This window comes from Lutjanus erythropterus, chromosome 4 (genome assembly GCF_056507025.1).
Source record: "Lutjanus erythropterus isolate fLutEry1 chromosome 4, fLutEry1.hap2, whole genome shotgun sequence".
Taxonomy (NCBI): domain Eukaryota; kingdom Metazoa; phylum Chordata; class Actinopteri; order Lutjaniformes; family Lutjanidae; genus Lutjanus; species Lutjanus erythropterus.
This window is the reverse complement of record NC_139320.1, coordinates 40,088,298-40,110,701: the sequence shown is the minus strand read 5'-3', so window position 1 is coordinate 40,110,701 and position 22,404 is coordinate 40,088,298. Positions and strand designations below refer to the sequence as shown.

The following is a 22,404-nucleotide window of genomic DNA, read 5'->3' as shown; positions in this document are numbered from 1 at the left end:
ATCATACATACATACATACATACAGTCAAGCCTGAAATCATACATTCATACATACATACATACAGTCAAGCCTGAAATCATTCATACATACATACATACATACAGTCAAGCCTGAAATCATACATACATACAGTAAAGCCTTAAATCATACATACATACATACATACATACATACAGTCAAGCCTGAAATCATACATACATACATAGAGTCAAGCCTGAAATCATACATACATACATACATACATACATACAGTCAAGCCTGAAATCATACATACATACATACATACAGTCAAGCCTGAAATCAAACATACATACATACATACATACATACAGTCAAGCCTGAAATCAAACATACATACATACAGTCGAGCCTGAAATCATACATACATACATACATACATACATACAGTCAAGCCTGAAATCATACATACATACATACATATATAATACATACAGTCAAGCCTGAAATCATGCATACATACATACATACATATAGTCAAGCCTGAAATCATACATACATACATACATACATACAGTCAAGCCTGAAATCAATCATACATACATACATACATTCAGTCAAGCCTGAAACCATACATACATACATACATACATAAATATATAATACATACAGTCAAGCCTGAAATCATACAAACATATATACATACATACATACATATAGTCAAGCCTGAAATCATACATACATACATACATACATACATACATACAGTCAAGCCTGAAATCAATCATACATACATACATACAGTCAAGCCTGAAATCAAACATACATACATACATACAGTCAAGCCTGAAATCAAACATACATACATACATACATACATACATACAGTCAAGCCTGAAATCATACATACATACATACATACATACATACATACATACATACAGTCAAGCCTGAAATCAATCATACATACATACATACATACATACAGTCAAGCCTGAAATCATACATACATACATACATACATACATACATACATACAGTCAAGCCTGAAAACATACATACATACATACATACAGTCAAGCCTGAAATCATACATACATACAGTCAAGCCTGAAATCATACATACATACATACATACATACAGTCAAGCCTGAAATCATACATACATACATACATACATACAGTCAAGCCTGAAATCATACATACATACATACAGTCCAGCCTGAAATCATACATTCATACATACATACATACAGTCAAGCCTGAAATCATACATACATACATACATACAGTCAAGCCTGAAATCATACATACATACAGTCAAGCCTGAAATCATACATACATACATACATACATACAGTCAAGCCTGAAATCATACATACATACATACATACAGTCAAGCCTGAAATCATACATACATACATACATACATACATACATACATACATACATACATACATACATACAGTCAAGCCTGAAATCATACATACATACATACATACAGTCAAGCCTGAAATCAAACATACATACATACATACATACATACATACAGTCAAGCCTGAAATCAAACATACATACATACATACATACATACAGTCAAGCCTGAAATCATACATACATACATACAGTCAAGCCTGAAATCAATCATACATACATACATACATACATACAGTCAAGCCTGAAATCATACATACATACATACATACATACATACAGTCAAGCCTGAAATCATACATACATACATACATACATACAGTCAAGCCTGAAATCATACATACATACATACAGTCAAGCCTGAAATCATACATACATACATACATACATACAGTCAAGCCTGAAATCATACATACATACATACATACATACATACATACATACAGTCAAGCCTGAAGTCATACATACATACATACATACATACAGTCAAGCCTGAAATCAAACATACATACATACATACATACATACATACATACATACATACAGTCAAGCCTGAAATCAAACATACATACATACAGTCGAGCCTGAAATCATAGATACATACATACATACATACATACATACAGTCAAGCCTGAAATCATACATACATACATACATACATACATATATAATACATACAGTGAAGCCTGAAATCATACATACATACATACATACATACAGTCAAGCCTGAAACCATACATACATACATACATACATACATACATACATACAGTCAAGCCTGAAATCAAACATACATACATACATACAGTCAAGCCTGAAATCAAACATACATACATACATACATACAGTCAAGCCTGAAATCAAACATACATACATACATACATACATACAGTCAAGCCTGAAATCATACATACATACATACATACATACAGTCAAGCCTGAAATCATACATACATACATACAGTCAAGCCTGAAATCATACATACATACATACATACAGTCAAGCCTGAAATCAATCATACATACATACATACATACATACAGTCAAGCCTGAAATCATACATACATACATACAGTCAAGCCTGAAATCATACATACATACATACATACATACAGTCAAGCCTGAAATCATACATTCATACAGTCAAGCCTGAAATCATACATACATACATACATACATACATACATACATACATACATACAGTCAAGCCTGAAATCATACATACATACATACATACAGACAGTCAATCCTGAAATCATACATACATACATACATACATACATACATACATACATACAGTCAAGCCTGAAATCAAACATACATACATACATACAGTCAAGCCTGAAATCAAACATACATACATACATACATACATACAGTCAAGCCTGAAATCAAACATACATACATACATACATACAGTCAAGCCTGAAATCATACATACATACATACATACAGTCAAGCCTGAAATCATACATACATACATACATACAGTCAAGCCTGAAATCATACATACATACATACATACAGTCAAGCCTGAAATCATACATACATACATACATACAGTCAAGCCTGAAATCATACATACATACATACATAGAGTCAAGCCTGAAATCATACATACATACATACATACAGTCAAGCCTGAAATCAATCATACATACATACATACATACATAGAGTCAAGCCTGAAATCATACATACATACATACATACAGTCAAGCCTGAAATCATACATACATACATACATACATACATACATACATACATACATACAGTCAAGCCTGAAATCATACATTCATACAGTCAAGCCTGAAATCATACATACATACATACATACAGACAGTCAAGCCTGAAATCATACATACATACATACATACAGTCAAGCCTGAAATCATACATACATACATACAGTCAAGCCTGAAATCAAACATACATACATACATACATACAGTCAAGCCTGAAATCAAACATACATACATACATACATACAGTCAAGCCTGAAATCAAACATACATACATACATACATACATACATACATACAGTCAAGCCTGAAATCATACATACATACATACATACAGTCAAGCCTGAAATCATACATACATACATACAGTCAAGCCTGAAATCATACATACATACATACAGTCAAGCCTGAAATCAATCATACATACATACATACATACATAGAGTCAAGCCTGAAATCATACATACATACATACAGTCAAGCCTGAAATCATACATACATACATACATACAAACATACATACATATATAATACATACAGTGAAGCCTGAAATCATACATACATACATACATACATATAGTCAAGCCTGAAACCATACATACATACATACATACATACAGTCAAGCCTGAAATCAAACATACATACATACATACAGTCAAGCCTGAAATCAAACATACATACATACATACATACATACAGTCAAGCCTGAAATCAAACATACATACATACATACATACATACATACATACAGTCAAGCCTGAAATCATACATACATACATACATACATACAGTCAAGCCTGAAATCATACATACATACATACAGTCAAGCCTGAAATCATACATACATACATACATACATACATACATACATACAGTCAAGCCTGAAATCATACATACATACATACATACAGTCAAGCCTGAAATCAAACATACATACATACATACATACATACATACAGTCAAGCCTGAAATCATACATTCATACAGTCAAGCCTGAAATCATACATACATACATACAGTCAAGCCTGAAATCATACATACATACATACATACAGTCAAGCCTGAAATCATACATACATACATACATACAGTCAAGCCTGAAATCATACATACATACATACATACAGTCAAGCCTGAAATCATACATACATACATACAGTCAAGCCTGAAATCATACATACATACATACATACAGTCAAGCCTGAAATCAATCATACATATATACATACATACATAGAGTCAAGCCTGAAATCATACATACATACATACATACATACATACAGTCAAGCCTGAAATCATACATTCATACAGTCAAGCCTGAAATCATACATACATACATACATACATACATACATACATACAGACAGTCAAGCCTGAAATCATACATACATACATACATACAGTCAAGCCTGAAATCATACATACATACATACATACAGTCAAGCCTGAAATCAAACATACATACATACATACATACATACAGTCAAGCCTGAAATCAAACATACATACATACATACATACAGTCAAGCCTGAAATCAAACATGCATACATACATACATACAGTCAAGCCTGAAATCATACATACATACATACATACATACAGTCAAGCCTGAAATCATACATACATACATACATACATACATACAGTCAAGCCTGAAATCAAACATACATACATACATACATACATACATACAGTCAAGCCTGAAATCAAACATACATACATACATACAGTCAAGCCTGAAATCATACATACATACAAACATACATACATACAGTCAAGCCTGAAATCATACATACATACATACATACATACATACATACAGTCAAGCCTGAAATCAAACATACATACATACATACATACATACATATGTACAGTCATTCTGTTGTTTCAAATACAGTGTAGGCTATATAACAGTCTTGGATTCTCGAAACACAAAATGTAGAACTCTATATTACATTATCTGTCAAGTTTTACATTATTTTTTTTTAAAAAATGACCCACCTGAAAATGTAATAAATCTCCAATAATGTAATAAGGTATTACATTATCGGCAAAAATGTTATTACAATATCAGTCAGAATATTTTATTACATTATTAGTCAAGTTATTGCATTATTGAGTTTTATTACATTTTCGATTGAGTTAAGTGCAAATTTTATTACATTTTCAGGCATTATTACATTTTCAGTAAATTATTACATTATTGGGTGCTACATGCCTAAAAACATTATCAAATGCATCACAATTTTTTTTTTTTTGAAAAGCTGCCTGTGAAATCATTTTAGGGCGCAACAATCCTAAAAAAGTCTGTGAAATCCTGGAGGGGACTGATATATATTACGTAACAAACTGGTATGGGATCAGTATTCAGTATCGGCCAGTACATAAGATTCAGGTATCAGAATCAGTATCTGTATTCGGAGAGAAAAGGACCGACTAAAGACCGAACTATCTTGCCTACACAGGCTGAAGGTAAACTGCATGTCTCTTACTGGCTGCTACTATGTTTCCAGACATTAATTCCTCTTTTACAGAATCATATATTCTTGTTTTTCATGAAATTTGCACATGTTGTGTCTCAATTTGCATAACTTTTGAGTACGCAAGTATGTTCACACTGACATTTATGGCAAAACAAAATGCACTGTGCTGTACAGTGCTAACATGGCCCCGATGGTCGCCATCTTGTCACACTAGCAGGAGAGGTGGGACTACCAAACTTGTGAACATGGCAGCCGAGGAAGCAGCCATGGCTATGGCCAAAGTGAACAGTGAATTATAGAGATGTAAGTTATTATTTTTATCAATAACTTTGGCAAATAAAATTAAAGTGACTTTCATGTTGAATGAAGTGAAACTGAACACAAATGAATAAACAAGCTGGCAGATGTTTTGGCAGGTGGCAGTAAAACTTCAGATCACCAATGAAGAAGAAGAAGAAGAAGAAGAAGGAAGGAGCTGCCACTGGTGTTTCTGGTTAGGGCCATTAATGGCCATCCTCGATCTGAGGCAGCAGTGTGTACTTACAGCAGTATCCAAACTGAGATGCAGCTCTAGACTTTCGTGATTTAAATCATAAACTAGCATGTGGCTCCTGCTGAGTTTCAATAGCTAATGTTACTCCACAGTACACAGCACTGTCAGATGCAGACTGTGGAGGACAGACAAAGGGGTACGTTAATGTTATTTCTTTCCCAAAGCCTGTGTCACAACCAATTTCAGACTAGAGCTTTGAGACGGAATAACTTCTTCATTCAGACAGACTTGGGGGTTTAAAGACTGTGATGAAGCCAAACATCTCTGCTTTCACTGTCAGGGTAAATGTGTTGAGTTCCACAGCAGTAATGGTGGCGGTGCTTGACTCGTCTATAACTAAGAATTATTCTCTACAGGGAAAAACAGGCAGAAAATCTACAAGTTTTTGTGCTGTGGCCTTTGTTCTTTATTTTCTCACTCTTTAAGGCATTTTGTCAATTCCCAATCCTTTTAGTTCTGGTGTTATCCAAGTCATTCCCCTGACTTTCTCTGGCTGTGTAGGAACCCTGCTAACCTGAAGCACAATAAAGCATGCTGAGTCAGAGATGGGCAACCAAAAAAACAGATTCACAAGCTAAAGATTTACAGGAGATGGGAATATTTGAGGACACAGTGTGGATCCAAACGTCTGTTAGCACTGCTGTCAAACACACTCCAGTAAAAGCTACACAGAAAAATCAATCCAAATCCTCGAGGCACTTCAGAAACCTGCATTAATATAAATAGCCAGAAATGCTAAATTATTCAACTTAAAATCCTTTCCAGTGCTTCTCCCTGTAATTGCTCAAATTAGCATTTATCATTTAGTAGGAACGCTGGAGCATCATTAGCTGGAAAGTATCACTCATGATAACTCATAACTGCTGCTGCCTGTGACTGACAAACTGAGATGAGAGGAAGATGCTGCAGGTTTCACATTAGGGCTGCAACTAAGGTTTATTTTCATTATCGATTAATCTGCCAATCATTTTCATAATTAACCATTTAGTGAATAAAATGTCAAAAAATGATGCACACTGTATTAGTCTTATTGTAAAGTGGTACAATTTACAATAAGACTACCCTTATAAAACTTTATAAATGTTTCTAATTAGGTTGTAAACACTCTAAAAATCATTAATAAAAAAAATAAAGATCCAGTTACTGATTACTACTAATGAATCTTACTAACTAGATATTGACATTTACAATAAAGGGAGCCTTAGAGTAAAGTGTGGAACACATCATCAAATACTGATGACTAAGATTGGATGATCAATACGCTAAGTTTAATAAGATAATGAACTGGGCCACATCTATTCTGAAGATTCCAATAGCTTGGTAATATGACGTGTTAATTTGATGCCAAATGAAACTTTCTGATTATTATGAAATGCTGATGGTGGTTAAAAGCTTGTAATTTATTCACAAATATGAGATGAAGCTGACAGGTACAAACGTTACTGATGAAGAGGACAAAGTCAGCTAAATAAGAAATGCTATCTAATAAATGTGTGTTCAGTATTTGGCAAATAACCTAATTAAAGGAGAAAAATGTAACAACTGTATGTCCAAAAAGGAGTACTACAGTCCAAATAGTGAGTTGGATCCATAGAATAAATAGGCTGAATCCCTATTTAATATATGAACTATGGTTGAAGCAAGAAGCGTAAGAAGAACACAACGTTGTAAACTGACAATACTATGACTGCCTGTTTCACTGCCTGCCAGACTCCATTAACAAATTCCTCAGTTTAACCGTTATAAACATCTACTCCTTCTACAAGATTACTGATGATTTCTTATGACTCATAAACAGAAGCTTGTATTCTGTGAACATTCAGCATTGTAATTAACATGAAACTGGCAAACACTGAGACAAGTTATGAGCCAGAATGGAAATTAAAAAAAATGACACCATGGCCGCAGTATTTCAACTTATCATGTTTCTTAATATCTGATGACATATTGTGATCACCTAATGATTTAGCACAGTAAATATATTAGACTTTACCTTTAACAGTACAGTTAAATGTGGGCTCACTATTTGGCAAGCAACAGGTTATCTAATGTGTTGTAACATCAATAATAGCAATAACAATATTATTTTAATTAATTACTTATAAAGTGTCTATAAACTAATTAATAATCTAGTTATAAATCATTTATATTTATTTATTTATTTTTCTTCATTTTCTGACATTTTATAGATCGAACAACTAAATGAGTGATGGAGAAAATAATCAACAGATTAATCGACAATGAAAATAACCATTGTTGCAGCCCTAATCCTGACCTGAAGAAGACAATGAGCTGCATCCCATAATGATAATGATTATTAGCCCACAGTTGTGGATAATTTCAACTCTGACTGGATTTGACAAAATTATTTTTGGTTCTATTTGCGGGGTAAAATTTTTACAGAATCATTTGAAAAATGTAAAATTCACAGCATGAATCAAGCATTTTTCAATTTCTTTGATGCCACATCAACATCTCCACCCTTCTGTACCTTTGGTTGAAAAACAAATCAGTACCTCTTCACTAAAGGACAATGCAACAATCAGCGCCGTCTGCTGTAGCCAAAGCTGTTCTTTCACTTCATTATACTCTGAGGGGATGCTATTCTCCACTTGGCTTTTATGCATTCTTACCAGCGTGGCTCTGCCAAAAATGTAATTAAAAGATGGGTTATTAATCTCATGCTAGTGGCACAGAGACAAAATAAAACTGCATTAATTTTCAGCCTGCCTCTGTGCACACAGGAGTGTGAGAGTGTGTGTCTGTGTGTGCAGGTCTATTATCAGCTGTACTCCCTGCTTATGACTAATGTGTAAGCCACATCTGCTCGCGTCCTAGATGCCTCTCAGTCAGCCGTATCTCGCCTGAACCATCCATCTGGCTCTGGCTGAGCAGCAGAGGGAACGTGAGAAACAATCGGCGCCACCAACCTGCCCTCCAAACCGCAGGGTCCGAGAATACCATTAATGGCCCACGTCAATGAAAATCACGACCACTGTAGGCGAGGAGGTGGACGTACAGCAATTCTGCCCAAAGAGCCCCAGTCAGAGTTAATAACTGAACAGCTATCAGAAACGCCGATGGTTGTTAGATGAAAGCGGCGAGGTGAACAGTTACCCCCAGATAAAGGCGACAGGACAGAAAATGAAACCCTTCCAAGACAAAGTGACGACCTTTGTGACCTTGAAGAACCAATCCCAGAGTGCAAAAACCCACCCTGAGGTGCCAAAGTGACAACTCTCCACTCTCACTTATTTCAGGAGAGCACATTATTATCCTGAGACACTTTTAAAAGCATCCTTCAGTATAAAAGCTGAGAGATGACCACGACCTGAACTGACCGTTCGCTAGACCCCACGTCCCAACTGTGATCGTCCAATCATAGCTTAGCAACTGTAACTACGCAGGTCAGGCATGTCAAGCACTAGATTTCTCCACATGTTGAAGTGGTGTGCAAGGGGCTTGAATAAAAGCAACACCCTGCGTTTAGAGAGTAAAGAGGGTAGTGTCTTTTTTCAAGTCTTTCCAAAACCAAAGACAAGAGCAAAAATGTACAGAATGGATTCAACAATTTGTCTCCTTGAACGTATGCTGTTGTTGTTAGCATGTCAGGCTAACTAGATTACTACATACAGAGGTAACCCAGCATTATTACTTCCAAGAGCAAGAAGCATGTCATTAACTAACAAGCTTAGTTTGTGCATTTACACGTTAATATTAAAACAAAGCCCTGTTCATTACTTCAACATCCGATGTGTTGTATATCCTCACTGCGGACGCTGATCATTAATGCTATAATAGTTTAGGATAATATTTGAAGCTTGGACTGTAATGTTTAATGAATGTTCTTAAATGTGTTGATTAGTGTGAACTGTGAGGTTTTTAAATGTCGACCTTAGGAAGACTGGCTTTGCTTTAGGGCACAGCCAGTGGAGATCCTAACAAATAAAGAGTTACTTTAGCCAAACACAATGGTTAAGTTAATCCTCACCCAAGAAGTATGTGACAAACAATTTAGTAAACTAAGCAGCTAAACAGACTTACATTAAAGCAAAATAACAGTCGTTCTAAACTGCATCACAAGAACAATTCTGTTAATTTGCAAGTCTGGTTTTTTTTGTCTGGGACAAAGCCTCAGTCTTGTCATGTATGTATTCATTAATACAGAAAATTGAAGAACTAAAAAAACATTTAAAATTCAACTGAGACAGTGTTTTCAATAAACTCATGGAGCTAACTTTAGCTGAACTGGCTACAACTGATGAAATCCACCACCAACACTTCTCATTTTAGGCAATAAGATCGATGATTGACAGCTAGAAATGAGAAACCTGCTTTGATCTGCCAGAACTGTCCATTTCAAAAATAATTATGACAGATTGCTTTGGAATTTAGTCAGTTACTGACTGTAATTAGTAATATAATCAATTGGTTATAAAACAAATGTACTCTAATCTTAATACTTTTGAATTACTTCAAAATCAAACGGAAAATATTGCACCTTATACTAAAAAATGAACTAATTTAAAAAAAATTAGAGCACTTGTCAAAACCACGTATGTCAGACGAGAATGTGCCATACGAGAATGAAAGCTTGACAGGCATAGCAACAGTAGCTAAGAGGGGCGGGGCTTAGCGAACATGATTTGGGCTGATTCTCTCTATCTGTTACAGTATGTGTCTTAGGCAGATATCTTGTTTGCCTGTGAGAGAGGAGCAGTGGAGAGAAGTGAATCCTGTCACTTTGGCCCCCAGCCGGGCTCGTCGGTAAGAGGAGAATAGGCCCCCCGAGGCCCCCAGTGGGAAAGAGTGGAATGAGATTTGGTTGACAGCTGACTGTCTCATACTCGTTTAAACAGACGTCCAATAGTGCGTTCTTCTTTGTTCTGCAAAATGTTTCAAAGTCAAAGAAATGTCAGTTCTTATCCGCTGTGGATGAGCACCACAACATTAATGTAAAAATGTATCCAATGACAGTTATTGTGTGTGTGTGTGTGTGTGTGTATGTGTATGCACGTGTGTGTGTGTGTGTGTGTGTGTGTACAAACCTTGCTGCGAGCGTCAACGTTGAGCAGACACACCCCACAAGCCAACTCCTTGGCATTCTTGATGCCGTGCCTCAGAATACAGGAGGAGAAATCGAGGGAACTCTCATCAGGCTGTACAGACAAAAACACACAAACACATTTAACTTGCTGCTGCGGGGCAAAATGTAGTCATTTCTATTCTTATAATAACAGCAGCAAGAACAAGTCTGCTTACAGTAAACATCTCCAAGCATCATCAACTTTTTATAAAGAGTCTGCTTGAATTCAACTGTGTGGGGTAAAAACAAACAACATACACCCTTCTTCTAAGAAAAAAAATACCTGCATGCTTCAATTAAACATGAGTTTCATTTTGTTTTCTCTCTCTGCCTCCTCGGGTTGCTGTGTCACTTCTATGAAGTATGAAAAACAATATTCTTCCTCCGCTGACACGAGCAGACAGCTGGATAAATAAATCTATACAGTCCTTGTCATCCCTGTTGATCTGAACACCAGCCGACCACAAGACTCCTGCAGCCCGATCAATGAATCATTGATTTTAACCTAATGGACCAACAATACTAGATTCACTAACATTTCATTACGTTATTGGCAGCCTTTTTACTGAGAATTGAAACACAGTCTTCTATTATCATGTGTGTTTGTGTATCTTGTGTCTGGGTGATAACAGAAGGTACTAAAAGCAGCTGTGTACATAAATCTATAAATTTACTGTGTGAAGGGCTGCTACGGCTTTTCTTAAAGTCAAAATCAAACACTTTTCAAGCATTTTCAAAACAGCTGTGGTAAATTAAATATTTCTATACTTATATGCGCTCAAAATGATGTTTATCAACCATTTCGACTCATGACTCCCAGAAAAATAAGGCTGATGTTCACCCAAGACTGTTCAGGAAGTACTGTATGACACATGAAAGCAAACACATTTTATCACTGGTACACACGATGTTTTGTAAAAAGCAGCTTCCTGGCTCTCAATTAATGCTGCATGCCACAATATGTTACTCTTATTCTCATGACCATCACATTGCAAACAGCTGCTGCAAACAACCAAAGTTCTGTTTTGTGATAGAATTCTAAAGAAAAATGACAAATCAAAGGAAAACATGACAAAGTTTAACTTTCCAAAATGTGTCACGTTTCTGTAAGTAGACTTGGTGTCCTATTCAACCTATCTGAGCAAACATATAATATTTACTAGAGCAATTACTAGACAAATAACACAAGTTCCTCCCACTCAATGTTCCATCAACAAAAACTGAGTGATCACACTAATTCTGTTTTTACTCCAAGTTTTGCACATACATTAGTGTGTTTGGTTGACTCAGGTAAACCACTAAAAATATGCAATTACCCTCTGATTTTTTTTTTCCCGTTGTGCACTGGAAAACCAAAACTCAGCTCAAGACAGTGCAGGAGAGCAGAGAAAAGATGTGTTTACACGTCTATGTGTTCATCTCTCAGTACTTGTGTAGTTTCTAACTGAATATGTGTGGTTTAGTTTAGTTTCTCTCCTGCGTCGCTGTTTGTACTTTCAAGTATCTGCTTACTTAACTGCTTCATATTTGCTTCCAGCTGATAAACGTCGTGTTACATTACTGCTGATGAAAACCCAACATTTCCTGATTATGGCCCTACATAATCACAGCTTTTAACTAACAAAATAACAGGGAAACTTTTACTGTGAAAAAAGTAGAGTCAATAAAATGTTTATCCAGTTCAACACACACCTTTAAGCGGGACCAAACTCCACTGTGCTGAGTGGACACACTGAGTCAAACCAAGCAGCATGTGTGCAAGAAAATGGAGCAAAAATGCAACTGCAAAAGTTACTGATGGATGCAACAAGCCTTCATTGGCTCCACCGAAAAGGGGCAAATGAGAGTGTGTCCACCTGGATGTCATGTTTCCATCACAGCTGATTGGAGCTGGAGCCAATAAATACCCCTGACTACTGCTAAGTCATCTGACAGGAGAGTGAATGTCAATTATACCCTTTCCACTGATGCCAAAAGCCAAATATTAGTGGGATTTTTTTTTGTCCAGTGCAAAATGGGCTTAAGCGTAGTCACAGCCAGGCGAGGCTTGAGTGGAGTTTTCTTCGATTTGTACGAAAGGAAAAAACAATTAGGCGCTCTGATTTATTCTACTTCTTTATCTAAAAAGCCAACTATTCAGTAAGAGAGTTTGCAGAGTTTCAGTTTTGCAGGGAGACACTTTATCCAAAATCCAAGCATTTAAAAAAAACAAAACAAAAAAAACTACTACATTAAAATTCAAGTGTTTTCAAGAATTTCCAGCACAGGTAAGAACCCTGTGTGTAAGTGCACTATTTCTTTTATTTGGAGCATCTTACAGCGAGCTTGGCCAGCGACATGAAGCCCATGAGGTTGTTCCACACACGGCTGATGTCCTTCAGCAGCTGCTGCAGCTTCTCGGAGCACACGGCCGTCGCTTTGATGCCGAGCTCCACGCGCCTGGTGACTCGATAGACTTCCACCACACCTAACAGAGAAAAAACACAAACAAACGATTCATAAAAAAAACATGTTCCGATGCTGTTTTTGTTTTATTTTCTTGAGGCGCTCTGTGTTCAGTCCTGCTCTGTGACATGTTTGTCACTCACACCTCATTAAAAGCAGAGAAACACAGTAAGAGAGCAGAACCCTGTCAGAGCAGGCAGAGATAAGCCATCACACCAGAGCTCGTTTTAATCTTGTCCTCTCTGTCCGTCTGTCCTTCAGAGGGTGTCGGGCCACACACAGGCTTCTTTAACAGCCCTGGCTTGTTTATAGCAGTGTGTGTGCATGAGTGTGCATGTGTGTGTGTGTGTGTGTGTGTGTGTGTGTGTGTGTGTGTGTGTGTGTGTGTGTGTGTGTGTGGTTTGAAACTCCTCACCCAGGAGGTACTCCATGCCCTGAGCAGACTGGATGACCTCAGTGCAGACGGAGGAACTGCTGATGCCGTTCAGGATGTTGTTAGCTTTGGTGATGACCTGAACGTGGGAGGACAGAAGTCAGACCCATAACATACAGCATACACCGATTTGTTCAGAATTTTCACACAACAGCTGACCAACAATTTGTCACAATTACAACCTCAGCCAAGAAGTTTATATCTGTTCTATATTAAACCCCTCAACTGCAATTTTCTATGCAACACCCCTCAAGTGTAATAATCTGGACTACGCAATATTTCTCCAATTCTGCACTACCGGCTCCACTTGCTATCAACACCAGACATTTCCACTCAGTGTATTTATATTTTTATCTGTGTATCTTCATTCTTAAATATAAGCACCTATAGGCTTGCTCCAAACATCATTGTACTTATGCAGTGACAATAAAAATGTTATCTTTAGTGTTTTAGTAAAGCATTTTGAATTGCCTTGTTGTTGAAGTGTGCTATACAAATAAACTTTCCTGCCTTGCCTTATCTTATCCGATCCATGTCTTCAATATCTGTGCTTTTTTTTTGAGAAGTCCTATTGAAAAAATAACCATTAAGTCTCAACTGACAGATTAGTTCTGGGCTAACTGACAACTGCAAACTTTTTCTGGACTGACACCATTACGTCATTACAATGTGTGTGTGTGTGTGTGTTTTTTTTTTTTGTCTTGAAAAAACTTAATATATAAATGAATAAATGAGAAAACTCCACAGGTTATTTACAGGTTTTATCCACAAGAAAATGTTGCCAACTTAAATTGACTCCAAGACCTGCATGTTTATTATGTCCACCAAACCAAATTGGAGCCTACATATACACATGTGTTGTGGGAATGTCCAGGGGTTAATCATTTCTGGAGGCCAGTTGCAAGAAATGTATTAGATGTAATGGATGTAGTTATAGCATGCCTTCCAAATATTACGCCACTGAATGACGATTCTGCTCTTCTTTTATCAAGCCATCAAAAAAAACAAACAAAAAACTGGTTCTGCAGACTAACAGCAGTGAAAGAAATGGCAGTAATGAGATTGAGATATCTGCATGATTTAAAAATATATCATTGGCTTTCGGCATTGTCTAACAACTGTCTTTAGAATGGGGAACATGGGGCATGAAGGCCGAGGCAACAGATGCCATCTCTTTAGTAATGGAAAAAGTGAAATTACAACTTTAATCAGGTTGCAGATTATACAGCTACAGTGTGTGGATTATGAATCTGAACATCATGTATTTGAGATATATGTCAATGTGAGTGTGTATATGGTTCCATGAAATATTAAGTTAAGTTACATCTGGGGCACTCGGTCCTCAAGTGGAGGCCATTGGAGCTGAAAGAACTGAGACCTGCTCACATGACTCTCGTGATCTATATGATCCAGCTCCAGTTTGGCGTGATGTTTTAGATAGCTGGGTTAAGCTAAGTGCATCGATACAAATGTATCAACAGCTTAGTTGTTAGACAGTATCAGTTAGAATGAACATTTTCCAAACTTTTGAGACTTTGTACAAACCTTGGTTTCCTACACCTGACACATATTCAGCTAAGCAAAGACTTTTGATTGTTTTTTTTGAGAACACTAATAAACTTGTTTTAAATCTAAATCCTAAGGCTATGTATACAGAGGTAAAGAAAATCATTTCCCAAATGAGTGAGTCCCAAAATGTGACGTGATAAGAAAAATGTCACCAGGTTGAAAAACATTTCAGTGCCATTTGGTTATCTTAATTATTCTACTACATTTGTGGAGCCGCTCTCACAATTAACTCTCGCCATGGGACGAGGTCAGACACAGGACACAAACAAATACAAACCTCTAGAGCGTTTTCCAAACACCTTTGCCACTCGTACGCGTAGCGCTCACTCTCCTGCAGCAACAGAGCACTGAATTATCTCAAATGAACACAAAGGCAAAACAGAACAGGGGGAAATGTGTAGCCGTTAACAGTCCTGAGAACTGTGCCACATGTTACTGTGGCGCGGTTAACGCCAGGCCTTCCTCACCTCCACCTCCCCTGTCAGGTCCTTGTACTTGTCCCTGATGACAGGCAGGGCGGGCTTCTCGCTCAGGGTGTTGGAGCGGTCTCTGAAGGGCTGCTCCGGAGCTGGAGACGGGGGCGAACGCCCAATTTCCTTGTCGCCCAAACTGTGACTGCGTTTGTGGGAGCCTGAGGTGGAGACAGGAGAGAAGAGGGAGATGAATAATGTAAACGTGGACCACAGACACATTCTTTTTTCACTCTATATCAATTCAGTAACCCATAGTGATGCCTCATTTTGAGATATGCACCTGTTTGTTTGCAATCATTATACTCCCATTCTGTTGCGGCTAATTCCTCCTGGACAAGGACAGCATGAGTAAATACTTAATTTGTGACAAACAATAATTACGTACAAAACAGAGGCACAAATATGCAGGTATGAATTATTCATGGAGACTCACCAACGGACAAATCCTGGCAGGGAATCACAACAAACACATGCTAAACCCAGACGATTCTAGTGAGGCTGGCAGTTAGAGTGTGTGTGTACGTGTTGTCCAGACAGGTAATCTGCCCCCCCACCACAACACCCCCACCCCCGCAACTCCTCCACCACCCACAGAGATGACATGCATCATCTTCCCCAAACCCCAGCAGCCCCACCATGATCAGATTACTGCTCCAATGGGCGATGAGGAGTAAAGTAAAGCCCTCCTCTTCTTCTTCACACAAATTAAATCCAGTGCAGGGAGATAAATCAACAGGCCAAATGGGCTTTTATCACAGTGCAGGGAATGCTAATAAATTATTTGTGGAACATGACACCGGCAAACAGCAGTTAAAAAACGAACAGCCTTTCAGTGGATACGGTTAATTTCTGCTCATGGATTTGTTGGCCTCTGCTAATCCATCTCAGCAGTCACTGCCATTAGAGCAGGGCTGTCATCCCAACACTGCCATCTAATGTCTGATGGCTTTATTACATATCAGAGGGGCCTAACAAGTGGGGGGTGGGGTGGCAGAAGATGCCTGAGGAGGATGTTGTTTTGCCATTTTAGAGCCACAGTCTTAAAAAATATGCAGTGTGTGGTCACAATTATGCTATTAACATCACATTATCGTGCTGAAACAATTAGATTAGATAGTTACCAAAAGAGTTTGATAATAAATCATCTACATTGTTCATCCAGCAAAAATACGCAAATTCACTTATTACAGATTCCCTAATGAAGAGGATTTGCTGCTTTTCTTTGTTTCATATCATTGTGAACAGAATAACTTTGACAAATAAACCAATATGAAGAACTCATCTTGGGTTCTGGTAAACTGCGACAGTATACATTTATTAAATGACAGATTTGGCACTGCAATTGAAAGGATAGTTCAGACAGTTCAGATTTGAAGTGAGTGAGGTATTTAATTATGATTGATGAGTAATCATCATTAGTCAGAGTATTGGCCGTCAGCACGCCCCTAATTTGGAGAAGCAGACAGGTCTACAACCACTGAACTTAAGCAATGAATTGCTGTGAACAGGGTCCGCAACAAAATGTATTTAATCAATATCAGTGTACATCATATCAAGAATATTTCTTAATTTCATCTTGCCTCCAGGTAGCCTTTTCCAACGGAAAACTGCTGAGTTATAGAAGCCAAATATCACTCTCTCCACAGCAACCAAACTCCATGGGTGAAATCATTAACTTTAACTTGCAAAATATGAGAGTTGCTGATCTACTGCTGCCTTGATCAATTAACTTTGTGTTACTGCATGACGTCAGTGTTTCAAAAGGTTAGCTGGGATTTATGGAAGCAATGATGACACACACAACAAACCAAGTGAGGGAGCGGTAGACCAGCAATTCCTTTGTGCCTGATTTTGCCAATGGAGTTTGGTTAGTTTGGAGAGAGCGGTATTTTGCTTATATTACAGCAGGTTAATTTGTAAAAGGTTGCTTCACAGAAAGGTAAAGTGGTAAAAACATTCTAAATATAGCACATAGTTAAACTGATACTGAATTTTTAAAAGAGGGCCTTTAAGTGACTAAAATACATTTTGCTGTTAAATCTGTCGACAGCAGTTCATTGCTTAGCCTGCCAACCACCATCTACTGTAGGTAGTACATTGACTGTGAATAAGCACCTTATACCAACTCACTTCAAATAATCAGAACTATCCCTTGATGATTATTTTCATTGTTAATTAATCTGACAATTATGTCCTTGATTAATTGATTGTCTGGGTTATAAAATGTTCCTAGAATCTAAGATAGATAACTAAATGATGAAAAACAATGTTAGTTCTATCACATGTATGGAGGATTAACATGATGGCTGTGACTCACCTTGGACAGACAAGTCGAACGTTGCCAGTTCGTTCTTGATCATCTCCTCGCTGGACTTGACTTTGGCCTGAGTGCTGGCTTTCAGGAAGTCAGACTTTCCAAACTTGGGCTTGTCCCCCTGGAAGGCTCCAAACTCATCAGATGCCTCGCTCTGGTTCCCCTCTGAGCCCGCCTCACCGGTGACGGCGGGCGAGTCGGACTTTTCAGAAATAGTACTTGCAAAGTCCCCAAAGTCGTCCTCGGCATCGACGCCGCCCGGGTCGCCGGAGCCAAAATCAGCGAAGGCTTCAAACTTGTCATCTGTCGAGAGGCTGTCCTCGGTGGGTAAGGAGGTGGTGATCTTTGCTACGGAGCTGCCTGTGACGTTTTCGGTGCTGCCAAAGGTCAGCTCCTTCCTCTGTGTCGGTGCTAGAGATGGAAGGGACGCTCCTTCCAAGCCCTGTGGCTTTCTGACCTCACCGGGCAGACATTCCTCCCGGTCTGACCAGTCATAGCTGGCCAGGGTGCTGAGGGCCGACGTCCCAAACGGGTCAAATTTCATGTCGTCTCCTTCTGTAATGACAACACAGACATACCAGTGGTTCCTAGGAATAGCACAGATGTGGTCATGAAAGGTGGTAGATTAATAAGCCTTCTGGTGGATTATCACCATGTCACTTATCTACAGTTCAAGTTCAAATGGAAATTAAGTCTTCAGACAAACTCAGGGGTTTAATGACTCTTAAAAGGTCAGTTCACCTAAATTACAAAATATATTTTGTCATTTACCTCTAGTGGTGTCTAGTCATGTAGTTTTACTTTTATTTGCCAGGTTTTGATATTATCTGTCTGACATTTCTGCCTCGATCCCAGCACAATAGAGCTGAATGGTATTTCATTCAAGGTGCTTACAGGATTGAAAAATGACATTTAAGAGATTCAACAGAAATATCTCTTCTCAAAAACAGTGTTCAGGTTATTCCACATAATCCACAGAGGACTGTTTTCATAGAGACTATTTTTTTAGTTGTAAGTTTTTCTGATGAAAATTGTCCAAGGTAAGGTACATAGATTCCTTTCTTTGCACCTATATTGTATTAATTTTATTCACTTTGCACCTTTGTATGTTATCTTATATAATGAAACACCTTGTAAATCTGAAACTATGTACAGTGCTGTAAAAAATATTATATAGTAGTTATTATTATTTTAAAGGGCTGTCAACACCAAGTATAACAACAATAACAATTTGAGGATCCACAACAATTAATGATAAGATTTTATAATCAGTGGAGCCAATTATGAGCTGTGAACTCTCGAAAGTTGTGTCGGCAGTTTAGGAAAACTGATATTGATGACCTGTTACTGCTGTACGTTGTGCAGAAAGCCCAAAAAGGAAACCAGATGGATATGAGTTCACAAACTTCTTTAAAGACAAAAGGAGTTGGGGGAATCCACCACTCTGTTAGGAGAGTTGTTATCTTTTGAGGACAAGTTTTATTCATACTTTTGTTTTTTGATGGCATGCTTGCAATCTGCAAATGCAAATTACCAAATGAATTACAGAGACCTCTGCATCAGCGTCAAGAATGTTTTGTCGTATGTCTCAGGTAGAATGATAATTTTTATGTGCAATTTACAGCCTAATGTTACGCTATATAAATGCTTAATAAATAAGTTGTATTACCACCCAATATTTCATAGATTTTGATTGGCTGTCAGTGATTCTATCATTCATCAGATCACTTTGAAAATGATCCCAATGATATTGTTCTCCACTGTCCTTCTTATACTTGAGTTAAAACTATTGTGTGTAAAACGATGTATTTTTGTTATTGTTATAAATATCTTTCCTGGTGTGGACGGCTCTCAATCCTGGACACTGTCTGTAAAAAGAGATCCTATAAGCACCACTAGTGAAGTCCCTTCACCTCCACTGCACAGGGAGAGGAGTCAAAAATCTCACTCATATCTCAAAAAATATGCAGATAAAACTCCAAAGTATCCACTTCACAGCCAGACACCACTCGGCCTAGATACTGAACTTCAATACTTTAATGGCCCCAACCAAACTGCTTCAATACTATCGCATATCAAAAAAATGTCTTGTCATTCGAAACCATATTATGATACCTTAGGTGAAAATCTTTAAGTGGTGGTTTGTTTAACTGCTTTAAGTGGAAAAATGTCAAGATATTGAAACATAGAACAAAAGAGCTGAAACCAGATTGGGGGAAATGGGTTTATATTTTTATGTTATGTGTACAACGGAGCTTTGTACCATAATGTAATTTTCATTTTGTGAAAATAGATTTTATAAAATTGATACTGAAAACTTTAACAATACCTAGCCCTTAACACCAATACCTATGCATAAGAAAACATGTTGTTTTGTTCTGAGGAGAACTGTAGTGGCATCCTAATCTAGCATCACTTATGTTGCATGGTGCAAGAATGACATATGTATCGTAAAAGCATTTTAAAATTCTGCAGTACACAGGCAACCACATACATTGTCATTCAGCACATTTATGATGCCGACTACTTCATTATTATCCTCGCACTTGACTGATTCTTGTTGTTGTAACAGTAATAATACCTGCCATGTTGGAGTAATACATCCTCTCGCCCACATTTTTGAGACTTCTGTTTAATAAATTATCTCACAGAGGGTAAACAAGTTGTTTTGATGTGTGAGCTGAATCATGTTTATGAGGAGAAAATTACTGCCATCATTTTACTGAATACAATGAACACTAACGCTGCTCTTTTTTGTATGGTGGACAGTTCCTCCACTGTGGCTATTCTCACTGGTGACAAACAGCCTCTCAAACAAACATCAGAGCTGATCTCTTTATACTAAATGCAACCTGAAGGATTTTGACGCTCTAACAGCATCAATAAAAGATCTTTCCCGTCACTACATTTGCCCTGTTTCTTATGTTGTACTGTGTTGACAAGAGCGCAGTTTGTGATCAGGTTCTTTAGGACTAATACAAAGCGACAGAGCTAGGCAGCTTGAATTCATTTGTCAACGCTTTAGTATTCAGGTCTCCCTCTCACACACTCACAAACACACAACTCGACCTTGTTGAACCCTTCCTATTTTGCAAGACAGAACCCTCAGATACAAAAGCAATTTGTGAAATTGACAAGGACCTAGTGCTGTGAGCTTCGTGTCATTAGATCACTCTACGGCTTCTCGAGAAAAAGGAAAGGAGAAAATAAGACGGTACGCATTTCAGCAATACCAACAGTAATATTTATTACGACAACATGAGTAGAGAGAAAGAGAGAAAGGTCACAAAGTACTGTGAGAAAGAGGTCTATCATTACAAGAGGTTTGTCAAACTAACACTTGTAAAATTAGATTTTCAGTCATTTAGAATACAAGGGCATGCAGAGTCAGGAGAAAAAGGAAGAAAACAAACAGCGAGAAGGTAAAACAAAGATAATCTGAGGATATAGAAGCAGAAACCAGAATGAGAAGGCACATTCACAGACTAGAAATCAGTATTTCTGGGGAGATGACAAACTCGTTGTACTATTAGGATGTAAAGCAACAGGTGTTTTTTTTTTGGAAAAGATGTGAATACAGAACACTTGAAAAGCCAGGTTGAAAAGATAATTCAAAGAACAAGCTCAAGGCAGGAAGCATTAACCCTTTGAGGACCTGGGGTGGGGGGAATAGGTAGAGCATCCTGAAAATCAATGCTTGTTTAGAAAGACTGTGAACAATCTGCACTTTAGGAGCAGCATGGACTTAAAGGGATAGTTTGGATTATCTGAAATGGGGTTGTATGAGGCATTTATCCTTGGTCAGCGTATTAACTACAGTAGATGGCGGTCAACACGCCCCCAGTTTGGAGGAACCGCAAGAGTACCAGCAGGGAAGCTAGGCAATGTACTGCTATGAACAGGGTCAGC

General features: G+C 37.6%; 1 protein-coding gene across 9 annotated transcripts in view; it reads right to left on the bottom strand.

Annotated features, from left to right (window-relative positions):
• The window catches only part of synrg (synergin, gamma), a 70,388-nt gene that overhangs the window by 9,855 nt on the left and 38,129 nt on the right, over window positions 1-22,404 (bottom strand). For 7 of the 9 annotated variants that reach the window (XM_084717958.1, XM_084717960.1, XM_084717959.1 and 4 more), the window contains 7 exons: window positions 18,499-19,050; window positions 16,176-16,339; window positions 15,986-16,039; window positions 14,122-14,218; window positions 13,580-13,728; window positions 11,224-11,334; window positions 11,023-11,061 (listed from right to left, as the gene is read on the bottom strand). In XM_084717958.1, coding sequence (XP_084574084.1) covers window positions 11,023-11,061; window positions 11,224-11,334; window positions 13,580-13,728; window positions 14,122-14,218; window positions 15,986-16,039; window positions 16,176-16,339; window positions 18,499-19,050 — 1,166 coding nt within the window. The remainder of the gene's footprint in view (window positions 1-11,022; window positions 11,062-11,223; window positions 11,335-13,579; window positions 13,729-14,121; window positions 14,219-15,985; window positions 16,040-16,175; window positions 16,340-18,498; window positions 19,051-22,404) is intronic. The other 2 variants (XM_084717961.1, XM_084717967.1) reach the window with 1 other exon arrangement.